General features: G+C 34.2%; 1 protein-coding gene across 1 annotated transcript; it reads right to left on the reverse strand.

Moving 5' to 3' along the window:
- Positions 1-10012: 10012 nt before the first annotated feature.
- LOC115990996 lies at positions 10013-14809 on the reverse strand. Its single transcript, XM_031114755.1, has 2 exons — positions 13963-14809; positions 10013-13842 (listed from the first exon to the last, which is right to left on the reverse strand). Exons 1-2 carry the CDS (start codon positions 14807-14809, stop codon positions 10013-10015), a joined length of 4677 nt encoding a protein of 1558 aa, XP_030970615.1.
- Between the last annotated feature and the right edge of the window lie 381 nt (positions 14810-15190).

Genomic DNA, 15190 nt, shown 5'->3' on the forward strand with positions numbered 1-15190 from the left:
TTAATGGAACTGGAAATCTCAAGAATCATTTGAAGCAATATGTTCTTGCCATGAAGCCTCTAGGTCTTACCAAGGAGCAAATCATTTTGTGTTTACCTTGAACTCTTAGTAGTGTAGGCCTACAATGGTATCTCTCATTGGAAAATGCTAAGATGAATAATTGGAACAAAATGGCTGAAGCTTTTGCACAACAATATTCATACAATGTTCAATGGGATGTGAACCTTAGAGACTTGGGGACTACAAAGAAATTGAGCAATGAGTCAATTTCTGATTTTCTAATGAGGTGGAGAAGAAAAACTTCCAAAACGCCTAATCGTCCTAGTGAGAAAAACCAAGTGAGGATGGTCATGAAGAATGTATTGCCTACTTATGGGCGCCAACTTGCACCAATTCTTTAGAAGACTTTTGTGGATTTGTATGATGTTGGTATACAAGTTGAGGATGCTATTAATAGTGGACTTATTGAGAAGAGTGATGCAAAACCTTAAAAGAAGTTTGGGGTAGGAAATTCAAGTAATAGTGGTAACAATGGTGGTAAGACAAGTGAAGTTAATACTGTTAATGTTCTAAGAGAGCTTACTCCATTGGGAATGACTTTATCCCAAGCACTTGAAACTTTGTTAACCAAAGGATTTATCAAACCATTTGATCTCGTAAGGTATGCTTCAAACACGTCTGCTCCAAACTATAATGTAAGTGAGTATTGTAAGTACCATCAGAACCATGGTCATTCTACTGATAAGTGCACTCGTCTTCACCATGACATTGAAGACCTCATTCAATCTGACAAGATCCCTAAGCCACCCATCAACCTCCCAAACATCAAGACTAATCATCTTCCCAACTACAATGCTGTGCCTCTTCCTACCTAGAGTTGATTGATCAAGAAGTTTAGTCTTTGTTTTTGCATGCACAAGAGTCTTTCATTTCAGTTTGTTTTTCAATTTGGAAGTGTCCTTGTTATTTCAATTCAGTATGTCTTTGTTGTTTCAATTCAGCGAGTCTTTCAATTATTGTACTCTTTTAATTCATCAATAAAGTGGTTTGCAATGGTTTGAGTTTTATGATAAGTTCTCAAAATTTCAAGTTGATTTGATTCTCAATATATGATGTTGCATGTTTGCCCATAATTGAACACTGGAAATTGGGATGAAGAGAGGCCACTATTCTACTATCCTAAACACATTGGTGTTTGTTTTATCTTCTTTATGTTTATATTGATATTTGTTTTATATTGATGTTTGTTTTATCTTCTTTATGTTTATATTGATTCTCAATATGTTTATATTGATGTTTGTTTTATGTTATTTTAATTTTTTAGGGTTTCTAACATGCTTGTTTGATCTCACATGTTATATGTTTGTTTGATTAAATCTCTAAAAATGTAGTTTTCCGAATTTGTATTAAAGGCAGCGTACACATATTTCATGTAAGCGTGCATACTTAAGTATGTGCACGCACCCCAAATCCAAATTAGGAAAAATCTTGTTTTTATTATCTTTGATCATTTTTCCATATGTTATTTAGTTCCGTTTGACTTTATTTTAGGTTAATTATTTAGGTTTAATTGCTTTCCATGTTTGTTTGAATCTTTGGCCATGTTTAGTTTATTTTATAATCTTTCTTTATGTGTATGATTTAATTGTTATCTTCTTCTTTTTTAGTATAATATGATTGACTTGTATTTTATTTGTTTCCTTTTTTTGTGGTGTGATATTTAATTATTGGTGTTTTATTATTTTCCATGTTGTTTGAGTATTTTTTTTTCCATGTTTAGATTATTTGATTTTCTTTCCTTGTGTGTTTTATTTAATTATCAGCTTGCCATGTTTATTTTATTTTGTATGATTGTGTTTTATTTGTTTCCTTTTATATTGTAATATGTTTCTAACATGTTGTGTGTGTTATTTCCTTAAATGCATGATGTATATTTAGGATAAGGATTAGGGTTCTCTTAATAAATGCTTTAATTAAATATGGCCTAACAACACATAACAGAGGCCAACCCACAAGCCGGGCGGTCTTGGATGCCTAATACCTTCCTAAGCTATACCCAAACTCTAGACCCATCATTCGGTATGTGGACCCATGTGTGTAAGTGATTAGCCCAAAAGACCCAATATAGTTCCTAGACCTAAACTATTTGGCGACTCCATTTGTTCACAAAGAGGAAAATAAAGGAGAAGCACCAGAGAAGAAAGGCAAAAGAGGTGAAGAAAGAAAAAGAAAAGAGAGAAAGAGAGGAGCTCATGATATGTACCAGTACCGACGAAAGAAAGAAAATAGAGAGAGTGAAAAGTAAGAGAGAATAGGTCTTAATAACTACTTGATGATAGTAAGTGATCAAAATAGGTCTTGATATTGGACAGCCAAATCCAGCACAATGTAATTCTTGTTCATTAAGATCCAAACTAGGCAGCAAGATTGCTATCAGCATATCACAAATTAAAGCATCTATACCTAGAAAGCTTAACAATTAGAACCAAAAAGACATGCAATCAAGCCTAATTAATAAGTTTTAACGGATTTCTCCTTACAAAATGAGGTCAAATAAAGATTATTTGGTTTCATCTACGGGCATTTTGGAAGTGAATTTCTTAATGTAAATTTTGATGTGTGAAAGGGTGAAGCTATTCTTAATGTCAATAATTCATGGTAGATTTGTCACGTCCCAAACCCAATACCCGAATTTGTGACCATGACCGGCATGTTAATATCAAGCCTAAACCTGGTATTAACAAGAACCAACTAAACTTTTTACAAAAGCTTTTACAAAAACTTCCCTCTTTCTTTACATTCTTATTTCTTTATTTTTGAGCTAACTTTTTACTTGATATTCAGAGCATTTACATTGTACTTCAACCGATAACACAATCCACCAGTTATTCAAATTTTGAATTTCACATAATACATCTCTTAATACTTTAAGGTACACAACTTTCATTAGATCCTAAAATACACAATACTACAAAGCTAAACATCAAATACTAATTTGGGATCTATACATTAAAATTAAAACTAGCTCCTTCCAAAACTCGATTAAGGCTCCGTCTACTCCAAACTAAAACCTGTTGACTGAAAGAGTGAAAGGGGTGAGCTACACAGCTCAGTAAAGGTAAGATATATGAGAATTTAATAAGGATGCATGCAAATCAAATCATTTCATTCTATGAATATTCAGATAGGAGAATATTTTTTCATGCATAGTATTTTATACTATTCATAATAATAACTTATACGCTTTTCATCGGTAAATAATTGTTCTCATTTTTCTTATTAGAACGATATTTTCAAAACCTTTCGGATTGAACTTCTTTCATTTCTTACAAAGTTACCAAATACAGTATTGATTATTTAAAATCATATACTTACATACATACATTTATGCATATATATTCTTATTACAACATAATAATTTTAACTTAAATCAGATAATTGGTAACTTTGTCTTAAACTCGAAACATCTTAAAGAATAATAAAACTTTTCTTCATAAACTTCTTCTCATAAAATATTATAACTTTCATAGTTATAAAACTTAACATTTCATAAATAACATATATCTGATAACTTTTAAACATAAATTTGTACTTTCATCAGAAGTTTTATCTTTAAAGCACAACAGAATTTCAGAAACTCTAATCATTAAAGAACAGCTTTTCTTTTCATCAGAAACTTCTTTTCATGAGAGCTTTTAGCCTTTCATAATGCATTTAAACAACATCATTCTCTCATGATCAATAAAATAATATAGTTGTTCATAACATATTAGTTAGTCCATATCTGATAAGTCTATACTTATTTGGAAGGCTTCTAACATCACTATGCTAGGCATCCAGCATTCCCCACAATGCCAGGTATTCCTGAGATCACATCATAATACATATCTTCAACCATAGGGGTCAGTTAACTTCCTCCACAAGTTGGCCGTAACCAACGAGGGCGGGTACAGCAAAGCCAATCCCACTTTTAATGGCCAATCAGATAACATTTTCCATGGAAAGCCAGTAATTAAACCCCTAATGGTAGAGTTTAGATCATCAGAGGGCATAACTCGAAAATATTTCATACTTATACATCATACTGAAATTCATAGTTTGCATAACATTTCATAATAAAAGTATTTCCATTGTTTTCTTTAAACATCATGTTCGTGAAATTAGTAATAGCATTAATATGCTTAAATCATATACATAAGGTTTTGAGAACTCACGAACATATCTTTGTCTAAAACATGATTATATGTCATATCTCTAATAAAAAACTTTTTAATGCATAATATACTTTAAAATAACCTCATGACTTACCAAATGCTCATATAACTTATCCCTTACCTAAAAGCAGAGAAAACGAGAGCCTAAAGTGAAGGAGCTCAAACCTGGGGCTGGTAACACCTAAACCAAATATCAAAACTTATTATTATCAATTATTCGTTATCATAAACTTACACATTCATCTCAAAACCAATATCTTAGAACCAAGGAAATCCTAATCCCACCTCAACGAGATTCCCCAAACACAATATACATTCATCAAACAACATGATGTACCAAATCATAGAGAAACCATTGTTTTAATGTTCACATTCATATCTTGTCAATCAGATTTAAAATCAATTCAAAACATGTTTGAGATTGGAAGCAATGGTGCATACATAAACTTACACAACGCAACATACAGCATGAACAAAACAGCTTCATGAATAGAACTGTCGCATGGTTTAGAACCCCTCCTTTGAATACTAAACCTCAAACCAAGTTACACAAAATTTATCTATAATCTAGATATACCAAAAGATAAGCATATTAAATTATAGCTCAAAACATTCACCCTAACTTTAGAATTAAATCCTCAAAGTTAGAGTTATCATTTATTGTTTAGTACTCATTTTAACAGCATATGCTTCATTTGTAAAATACAAATGGGCTATTTAAACAGATCCAATTTTCATCCCAATTTACAGAGCGCCTCCTACGGATGTCTAATTGATACATATCAATTTCAAAGTCAAATCATGAAACTATAATTTACTAAAAATCATACAAGACAACATGCTCAAATCTGTCCCGACAGAATTTCATGCAACTTAGAAATTAAACCATTATTTTTATATTGATATAAATGCTGTGAAATCACTTCCATTACAACCATATGTGTCCTAGATTTCATAAGAAATATCCCTAGCATCTAAATTCACTGTATACAATTTAATACATAATTTATCATGCATAAACACAAAATCTGTCACAGTGACAGTTTTGCAACATATTCTTGTAAATTCACAAACAATTATCAAACGATGGTATTTTCATATGGGGATTTTTATACACTCACTAGACATGTTAGAAAACACTTATATACAGTCATTTAACTATTTATAGAAAAATTAAATACAACAAAAATCCCAGCAGTACATCAAAAGTACTCATCCTAACTTTTTCTTACTTCCTTAATCATATACAATCATTAATTAGTAAAAACCATAACTTACCTTCAACAAATCACCAACACAGCTTCAAAGCTTGTTAAAACAGCATATATATATATATATATATATATATATATAAACTCACAAGTTCCTGGTTTCCTAATTTTATAAACCACAAATACCATTATTAAAATTCCTTGAAGAAATCATGGATTCTAAGATGAGAGGCTCTAGACATTTTGGGGCCTAAGGTGAGAACTAAAATGGGGCATTTTTTATACTTATGTATTAATTAAATTAATATTTTTTAAATATTTTTTTAGCAATATTTTTTTTAAGTTTTTCATATCCAGATACATATTTTCTTGTAGACATTTCTAAATAAACAATATATTTATAAAGACTAAAATAAAAAATAACTTTTAAGTGTAGAGCAAATGAGAAATAGAACCTGATTTATATAAAAAGTATTGTTATAGTTTCACCAAATAATAATAAATTTTTTAGCAATCTCAACCTGCATAAATAAAGATTTATTCATTATATTACCAATCACTAAAATATATATATAAACACAATATTAAAATTTATTAAAAAAAAAAAAAAAAGTCACAGCCATAACAAAAACAAGCCCAGCCTAGCCAAGACCCACCCACAAAAAACTTAAAACAAATCCTATTACATTTACACCTATAACAAAAATAAAAAATAAAAACGCAGCAAGGCCCAGCCCTCTTAACAAAGCCAAAGTAGAATGGAAAGTAGTGTTATACCTGAAGCTCAAAAGTCAAAACCCATTACCCACTATACCCAGCCAGAATCAAAACACAACACAGCATTGACGGCAAAAAAAAAAAAAAAAAAAAAAAAAAAAAAAAAAAAAAAAAAAAAAAGGCATTCAGCAACAGCGAAGGAAAGGAAGCTTGAGCCAGGCAGCCAGGCCCAGCAACAGTGGAGAGAAAGAATGAGAGAGGTGAAGAGCAAGAGTTTAGAGAAAAAAAATGAGAAAGAGACAATAAAAATTTTAGGGATTTGAGGTTTTTTTATTTGTTTTTATTATTGATTGTTTTATGGTTAATTTCTTAGACCGAATTTGTAGTTTATTTTGTTGAATTTTGGTTTATCTAGAGGATAATGATGTTATTTTTGGGACAATTGATTTTATTTAGACCGAAATTTTTTTTTGTGCTACCAATGTTTAATAACTAGGTATAACAAAAATTTTGTTTTTTGGTCAAAAGGATGTTCCAGAATTTTTTAGATTCATCTGAAACCAAATATATATATATATATATATATATATATATATATATATTCCTACTACTACTTCTTTTCTAAAATTTTGGGGCCTCCCTTCCACTTGGAGGCCTTAGGCAATTGCCCAACTCGCCTACTGGAAAGGCCGGCCCTGGATGAGAGTAGCTAAAACCCTTACCAAGTTTATGGTTCTTAAGGGAAAATAGACATAGAATCATCTTGCTTGAAAAGATTTCCCTTTTCTAGTGGCTGGACCCGAAAGTATGAGAGGTAGAGAGCTTAAGAAAGTTGAAAGAAGCTTCCTTCTTACTGCTGAACCCGTAGGTGTGAGAGGGAGAGGAGAGTTGAGAGTTTTTCTTTCTTTTGGTGCTGGACCGTGGGTATGAAAGAGGGAGTGAGCTTCTTGAGTCTTCTACTTTATTTGAGAAAGTCAAAGAAGAGATAAGGTGTAGCCAATAAGAACAAAGAAGGAAGAAAACAAAGAAGCAAAGAAAGAAGGACCAAGAAAGTTTTTGGTGCAGCCAAGAAGTCAAGGAAAATAAATTGGGTGGGGCACGTGCATGCTAAGGGAAAAAAGGGCTGATGAGTCACCCTTATCACTTTTCCAAAATATACTTAACACCCCTCCATAACCTTATATTCAAGATAGGCCCAAATAGTAAAATAACTTTGCATATAAACCCTTACATTTATACACTTAATTAAACACCAACACTATATATATATATATATATCTAATAACTTAACCACTTAATATAGTTTTGTACATACTTTGATACTTAGTATATTTTTATAATACAATTAGTCATTCACTTATTTATAATCTTTACAATTCTTATTCAAAGACATTATAAAATAATATGTTTATTAAATACTCTTCTATTAATTATAAAAAGAAAGTGGCTTAAAATAATTATTAACCACTTGAACACATAATTTAATTATAAAGTTGGGTCGGGATGTTACAAGATTAGCACATGCCAATTATTTTTTAACGAGAAAAATAACTGTTACAAATCATCTCAATAAATAAAAATTAATTGTTACAATTACAAATACTTTTATCATTACACGTTAGTGAAGTAATAAGTTATGGTTCATCTTCTATCATTACACACCATTTGGGTTGTATTGGTTATTTAATGATGATAGTTTTTTTTACTTTCAAAGCTTAATAATGAGTGTTTTCTCTTGCAAATAATTGGCACAAATAATTTGGATCAAATTATTGCAACAATATCTTCATTGTAATAGATAATTACATCGAACTTGTTAAATCAAAAGATTGTAAAATAATTAATATTAGATCATTGCAATGATAGATTCGTTGCAATTTCATGTTTGTAATTGCAATGGATTGTAAAACAATTCATTGTAATAAGCTATCAATTTTCTCTTGCAAATAATTTGAATCAAATCATTGCAACAATATCTTCATTGTAATAGATAATTTCATCAAACTTGTTAAATCAATAGATTGTGAATTAATTAATATCAGATCATTGCAATGATATTTTCATTGCAATTTCATATTTATCATTGCAATAGATTGTAAAATAATTCATTGCAATATGCTATCGTTCTAAATTTTCATTGCAATAAATTAAAAAATAATTGGTATCAATTTATTGCAATGATTTCTTCATTTTAAGTTATTGCAACAAATTTTCCTAATTATTGTTATTGAAGCTAATTATTTTTAATTCAATAATTTAATATTTTAAGGATGTGTTTGGATACCGCTTATTTTGCTAAAACTAAAAAATTATTACTGAAAGTATTATAAATAAAGGTAAAAGTTAATTGAAATAGTACAGTGGAGCTCATGAACAGTGCCAAAAAGTGCAATGGGACCCATGAATAGTAGCAAAAATAAGTTAAATAATAAAATAATTTTAATTTTTAATCTCAACCCAAATGCACACTAAGTTACTATTGCAACAACTTTTAACTTATAAATGTGAGTGGTCCTTTAAAAACTGTAATGATTATTAAGATTCTCTAAATCAAAATGAAATTTTCCTAAAACAAATAAAATGAAATGAAATCCCAACATGAATATGGTGTTGCACTTCACGTCTAAGAAGATACTATTACAATGTCTTCCTTTCTTATTCCGTGGACTATGCATGGTTGTGTAGGAAAATGATAAAGTCATTAACTATTTTCAAAATTGTTTTACAAACTATTGACGTGATAGTGATTATTGGTAAGTAAAAGATAGTGTTACTAGTGGACCCATATGAAAACCAATAAGAATTTTTCAGATTAATAGTTTGTAAAAATGTTGATTAAAGTCATAAACTATTTTACAATATTTTTACAAATTGCTGATGTGGTAGGTGGTTATTGGTAAGTGAAAATATTGTGTTACTAGTAGATCCAAGTAAGAACCAGTAAAAAATTTTCAAAATGATCATTTGTAAAAATATTGTAAAATAATTTGTACATGTAGTATGACTTCCCTTTTAATTACCAATAACTGCCCACCACATAAGTAATTAAAAAAAAGTTTATAAAATAGATTTATGCCCTACCAACTTTGGCGTGAAAGCAATGTGATTAATAAGATGATAGTAAGTGATCAAAATAGGTCTTGATATTGGACATTCTTAGACATGGACTGCCTAATCCAGCACAATGTAATTCTTATTCATTAAGATCCAAACTAGGCAACAAGATTGCTGTCAACATAGCACAAAATAAAGCATCTGCACCCAAAAAGCTTGACAATTAGAACCAAAAAGGCAAGCAATCAGGCCTAAGTAATAAGTTTCAATGGATTTATCCTTACAAAATGAGGTCAAATAAATATTATTTGGTTTCATCTATGGGCATTTGGAAGTGAATTTCTTGATGTAAAGTTTGATGTGTGAAAGGGTGAAGCTGTACTTAATGTCACTAAGTCATGGTAGACTAGTACATGTTAATTATTTTTTAACAAGAAAAATAACTGTTAAAAATCTTCTCAAAAAATAAAAATTAATTGTTACAATTACAAATACTTCTATCATTACACATCAGTGAAGTAATAAGTTGTGGTTCGTTGTCTATCATTACACACCATTTGGGTTGTTTTGGTTATTTAATGATGATACATTCTTGTACTCTCAAAGCTTAATAATGAATGTTTTGTCTTGCCTTTTTTTGTTAACAATCAATGCTCCACATCTCCCCTTTAATGAGGTCTCCAAATAGTGCCAGTGGAGAGATTTTGAGGGTCGCTGTCGTAATATATTATATCATCACTACAAGAGAGAGAGAGAGAGAGAGAGAGAGAGTTCTAAAGCTTTTTTTTTTGGTTAAAAGGAACTATTATTAAACAACTAAGCCAAAATGGCTAAGTTAGAGGCAACAAGCCTACATACACTTTCCCCATTAGTACCAAAATACACAAAGTTTGCTATTACATCAGATGGGGGAATATCCCAAACTACAAAAGGATCTTGCATCGCTCCTCCTAGCTTAGCCATAGCATCCGCAACTCTATTCGCTTCCCTGAATGCGTGCTGCACCCTGTAGTGCTGAAGCCTGCCCAGAAGCAACCTACAGTCAGCCAGCAAGGAAGAGTAAAATGCATTAGAGGGAGAGTAGGACTGCATCAGCTCAACTACCACCTTGGCATCTAATTCAATCACAAGCTTCTGCACTCCCATCCGGACAGCCAGCAATAAACCATCCCTTAGAGCCCAAAATTCTGTTGTAATGCTGGTTGTGAAGCCAATAGACCGAGCAAAGCCTCTCACCCATCTACCCTCACTATCTCTAATCACTCCCCCACCTCCTGCCCTTCCCGAATTCCCAAATGCAGCCCCATCAGTATTTAATTTAAACCATCCTAAGGGAGATTTTTCCCACCTGACATTACAAATCACCATATTCTTCTGGCACCTAGTCTTACCCACACAGTAGTAATATTTCAAGGCCTGATTTTTACTAACACTATGTAAGTTTTCATTAACAATGCTATTATTGAACACCACAGAATTTCTATGTTTCCACAAGTTCCAAACAGCAAAGGAAAACACATAAGACCACGGCACAGAAGAGAAATGCAATATCTTACTTTGGCAATTAACTTTTAGCCATTCAAGCCAATCCAAACCAGCAAAGGAACTAACCATATCATGGGGGACTCTAAGTTTAAACCATAAATTTTTAGCCACCACACACTCTTTCAATAAATGACTAATAGTTTTCGGAAAATTTTTACATAAAGGGCAGCAACTCTCCCTTGTTATTCCCCTCATAGCCAAAACCGATCTAACAGGAAGACTTTCATGCATACACAGCCAAAGAAAATGAATAATCCTTGGCAACATATCTATCTTCCATATCCACTTCCCTTGGAAATTAGTCTCCTCTTGTTGAGAACCATTCAGCCAAGCATAGGCTGAATTAGTAGAAAACTCTCCATCCTTAGTATGCTTCCACATGATCACATCTTCTCCTCTTCCAACCAATTGCCTTGGAATAGCTATAATCCTTTCTTTAATAAAAACCGGCAACTCAAAGGATATAGCATCCCACTTCCACACCTGCCCCAAATCCAGAAAAAGCTCAGACAACTTCATCTCCATCTCTCTTGAAGTCAACGGCCCTTCTATCATTTCTCTCAATGAGCATCCCCTTATCCAACTATCCTCCCAAATCTTAATTCTTTCTCCATTCCCCACCCCCCAACAAATACCCTCCGCAAAGGTCTGAAATCCAGCTTTAATTGCTCTCCAATTAGGTGAACAAGGCAACTTATCCGGATCTCTAGCTCTCCTCCTATCCGTTGAACAATACTTCTTCAAAATAACCTTTGCCCATAGACTATCTTTTTCCTGATTCAGCCTCCAATTTAGCTTAGCTAATAAAGCCAAGTTCTTGAATTTCGCAGCTTGGATTCCAAGTCCTCCCTCTTCCTTTGGCCTAATTATCTTACTCCACCCTACCAAATGAAGTCTCCTCTTTTCACTCGTTGAACCCCATAAGAAGTCCCTATTAATTTTATCCAACTTGTCACAAAGGTGAGCAAGAAGGGCAGCAGCCTGCATAACATAATTCGGAATAGTAGACATAGCTGATTTCACTAACACTGATCTGCCTGCAAAGGAAAGGAATCTAGTCTTCCAACCAGCCAGCTTGCTCATAACTCTCTCCACTATAAAGTTCATTCTATTCCTTGGAACCCCTTTATGTTTGATTGGGAAACCAAGATAATTCCCAATATTCACCGTGGCTTGAATACCCAACCTTGAGCAGACTCTGCTCTTAATTTCAGCTTGCACATTAGGGGAAAAATAGATTCTTGACTTCTCCATACTAACTTTTTGACCCGACTCCTCGCAAAATTCATCCAATACTTCCGATATAGCTTCACAACTATCCTCATCTACTTTAGCAAAAAGAAGTAAATCATCCGCAAAAAAGAGGTGGGAGATACCAATATTTTCTCTCGAGGCTTTCAAAGGCTTCCACACTCCCTCCATACATTTCATCTCAATTAAGTGGCCTAAGTACTCCATACACAAAATAAAGAGATACGGCGACAAAGGATCTCCTTGTCGAAGCCCTCTTGAAGGATTAAAGGCTTCCAACTTTCCTCCATTAAACAAAATAGATACCTTTGTGGAAGTGACACAACTCATTATCACCTTAATCAAATTTTGAGGGAAGTGGAAAGCATGTAGAGCTTTATGTATAAAACACCACTCCTTTCTATCATATGCTTTCTCCAAATCAACTTTAATGGCCATATACCCCTCCTTGCCTTTTTTATTATCCAAAGCATAGAATAACTCTTGAGCGACTAAAATGTTATCTACTCCTTTCCTTCCCTGCACAAAAGCTGTTTGGATAGGGGAAACGAGCTTACTAAGAAACGGTTTTATCCTCTCCACTAGAATCTTAGAAACAATTTTATAAACCGAGTTGCAAAGGCTAATCGGTCTATAATTATTCAGGGACTTAGGACATTTACATTTCGAAATTAATGTCACAAGAGTCTCATTAAGCTGGTCCAGAACTATACCATCCCTGAAAATCTTTTTCACCTCCTCACAAACTGAATTCCCCACCTCATGCCAAAAATGCTGATAAAAGCCAGCATGGATGCCATCCGGCCCTGGCGCTTTAAATGGCTTCAAAGCCCACAAACCACTCCTCACATCTTCGTCCACCACTTCCCTTCCCATCCAACTCTTATCTGCTTCAGAAAGAAAACTACCGGAGAACTCAGAAACAGCAGAGCTTCTATAGGACAACTCAAAACCCGTGGCATAAAGCTTCATAAACCCCTTTAAAATATGTTCCTTCACCGCCTCTTCCTCAACTATCCATTCTCCCATACCATCCTTCAAACACCTAATTTTATTCCTATGCCTCCTCACTACCGTATTCATATGAAAGTAAGATGTGTTCCAGTCTCCAAATGCAGCAGCATTAATCCTAGACTTAAGGGCCCAAAACTCCTCTTCTTGAAGCAAAATCGAGGAGTACTCTTCAATAAGTTGGTCTTCTAGCCTCAAAAGAGATTCAATAGGATTATTAGCCAAAGCCTTTTGTGTACCATTCAACCTAGCTAGCACCCTTTTTTTCTTCGCAAAAATATTACCAAAAACCTCAAAATTCCATTTCTTCGCCTTCCTAATAAAATCAGTAGTGGCCACTTCTAAATTAGCACCTTCCAGCCAGGCTTCTCTAACTATCCTAAAGAAATCCGGATGATGTAACCACATAGTCTGGAAGCGGAAAGGCCGCTCCAAACCATTAGTATTAGGTTTCCATAATTCTATCAAGACAGGATGATGATCCAAGAAGGTTCTAGGGAGATGAGTTACTACCGCCTCAGGGTACAAAATTCTCCAAATTGGATTGGCAAAACATCTATCCAATCTTTCCAAAATCAAGTCTGAAATTTGCCTTTTATTAGTCCAGGTAAATTTAGGTCCAGCAAACCCAAGGTCTACAAAATTACACAAATCCAGACATTCTTTAAATTCGAGTGCCCTGTTTGAATTAATTTGGTTCCCCCCAAATTTATCCTCCCCACCTAGAATTTCATTAAAATCCCCAATCATTAACCAAGGAAGATTATGCAATTGCCCAACCTTATCTAAATTAGACCACAGGATTCTCCTCTCAGCTAAACGAGGACTAGCATATATCGCTGTAAATAACCAAGAAAGGTTTGATGCACATACCTTTACCGTTGCATGTATTTCCTGTTCTGTAGCAGATAACAGATTAACTTATGCATCTTCTCTTCTCCAGAACATCCATAATTCACCCGCATACCCAATAGTTTCCGTGGTGATGAAGCCATCAAATGGAAGTGCTTCAATTATCTTCTCAGCTCTGCTACCCCCCACTCTAGTCTCTGTTATGACCATTATCGACGGCCTATGATTCACAGCCATTTCAAATACCCTCCTCTTAAAATCCGGATTTAATGCACCTCTGCAATTCCACATTAAAATGTTCATCTTCACAAATTGACCCATCGGAATCTCGACACGACTAGGATTCATCATTGCGGCTCCCACCATACTCCATCCCAGCCTCCTCAACAATTCCTTCGAGTGCTTCCACTCTGGTTTCCATATCAACATGTGCTTCAATATTCCCATCACCTCTTCCTTGCAACTGATCAACACATTGCACTCTTCCACCGGGATGAGAATTTGAATTAACTTCAACATTGGATGATTCCCCATTAATGCCGTAGCCATGCCCCTCTGGTCCACTAATTTCCTTTCCTGAATTAACCATCCGGATTCGTCGAAGTGTGGCATCACCGATGGCCTTCTCTGCTTGCTCAAGGCTTCAAACTCCTCCCATGAAATTAACGGCACGTCCGTTATGAAGTTCCACCATGGGTTGACCATGAAACCCCAAGCTGGATGATCCAACGCTAATGTCCCTGTTTTGCGACTCTCCGGAGTAATTGGGAATATTTCCTTCCACGCTGGGCCGCACTCCCCTTCGCACCATTCCAAGTCCTTCGTCGGAGACGCCCTTATTTGGTTAATAACTTCTTCTGGAACCTCCACAAGCCTGCTCCGCTGCCAGATCGCCCAATCGCTCCTTCTCGGATTGCAAGGCAAACTGGTTCGACCCAAACGGAACCCCTCCATTCTCTTTTAACTGCAGATTTTTTGAAGCCTCAACTCCCTATGAAGACGCTAAAGAAGATGGGTATTGCCTCTTCAAAGACTTCTTACCCTTTCCTCCGTTGCTTCTAATATTTCTATTACTTGTTCCTGATACGCCCAGCTGAAGCTTCCCATCATTTCTTATCACCCCCTCTCCCTGCTTCGGACAAGACGCACTAAACCTCATCTCCAGATTTTCCAAATCTTCATTTGGTGCCATCTCATGGTCAAAAACGCTCCTCACAGTACCAACTTGCTCAGACGAAGTGGACTAAGTGGACAACACCTTATCTTTACATGGAATGGCTGAATTACCCTATAATATTACACCCTTTTGGACACTCATGCCCCTAGAAGTACCAA

This window comes from Quercus lobata, chromosome 5 (assembly GCF_001633185.2).
Source record: "Quercus lobata isolate SW786 chromosome 5, ValleyOak3.0 Primary Assembly, whole genome shotgun sequence".
NCBI classification, from domain to species: Eukaryota; Viridiplantae; Streptophyta; class Magnoliopsida; order Fagales; family Fagaceae; genus Quercus; species Quercus lobata.

Excerpts from the sequence above, each read along its gene's own strand:
- LOC115990996 (XM_031114755.1), bottom strand. The coding sequence starts at position 14,809 with ATGGAGGGGTTCCGTTTGGGTCGAACCAGTTTGCCTTGCAATCCGAGA. Across the intron at positions 13,843-13,962 it reads GGAAACTATTGGGTATGCGG|CGATATATGCTAGTCCTCGT; the intron begins GTGAATTATGGA and ends GGTTATTTACAG.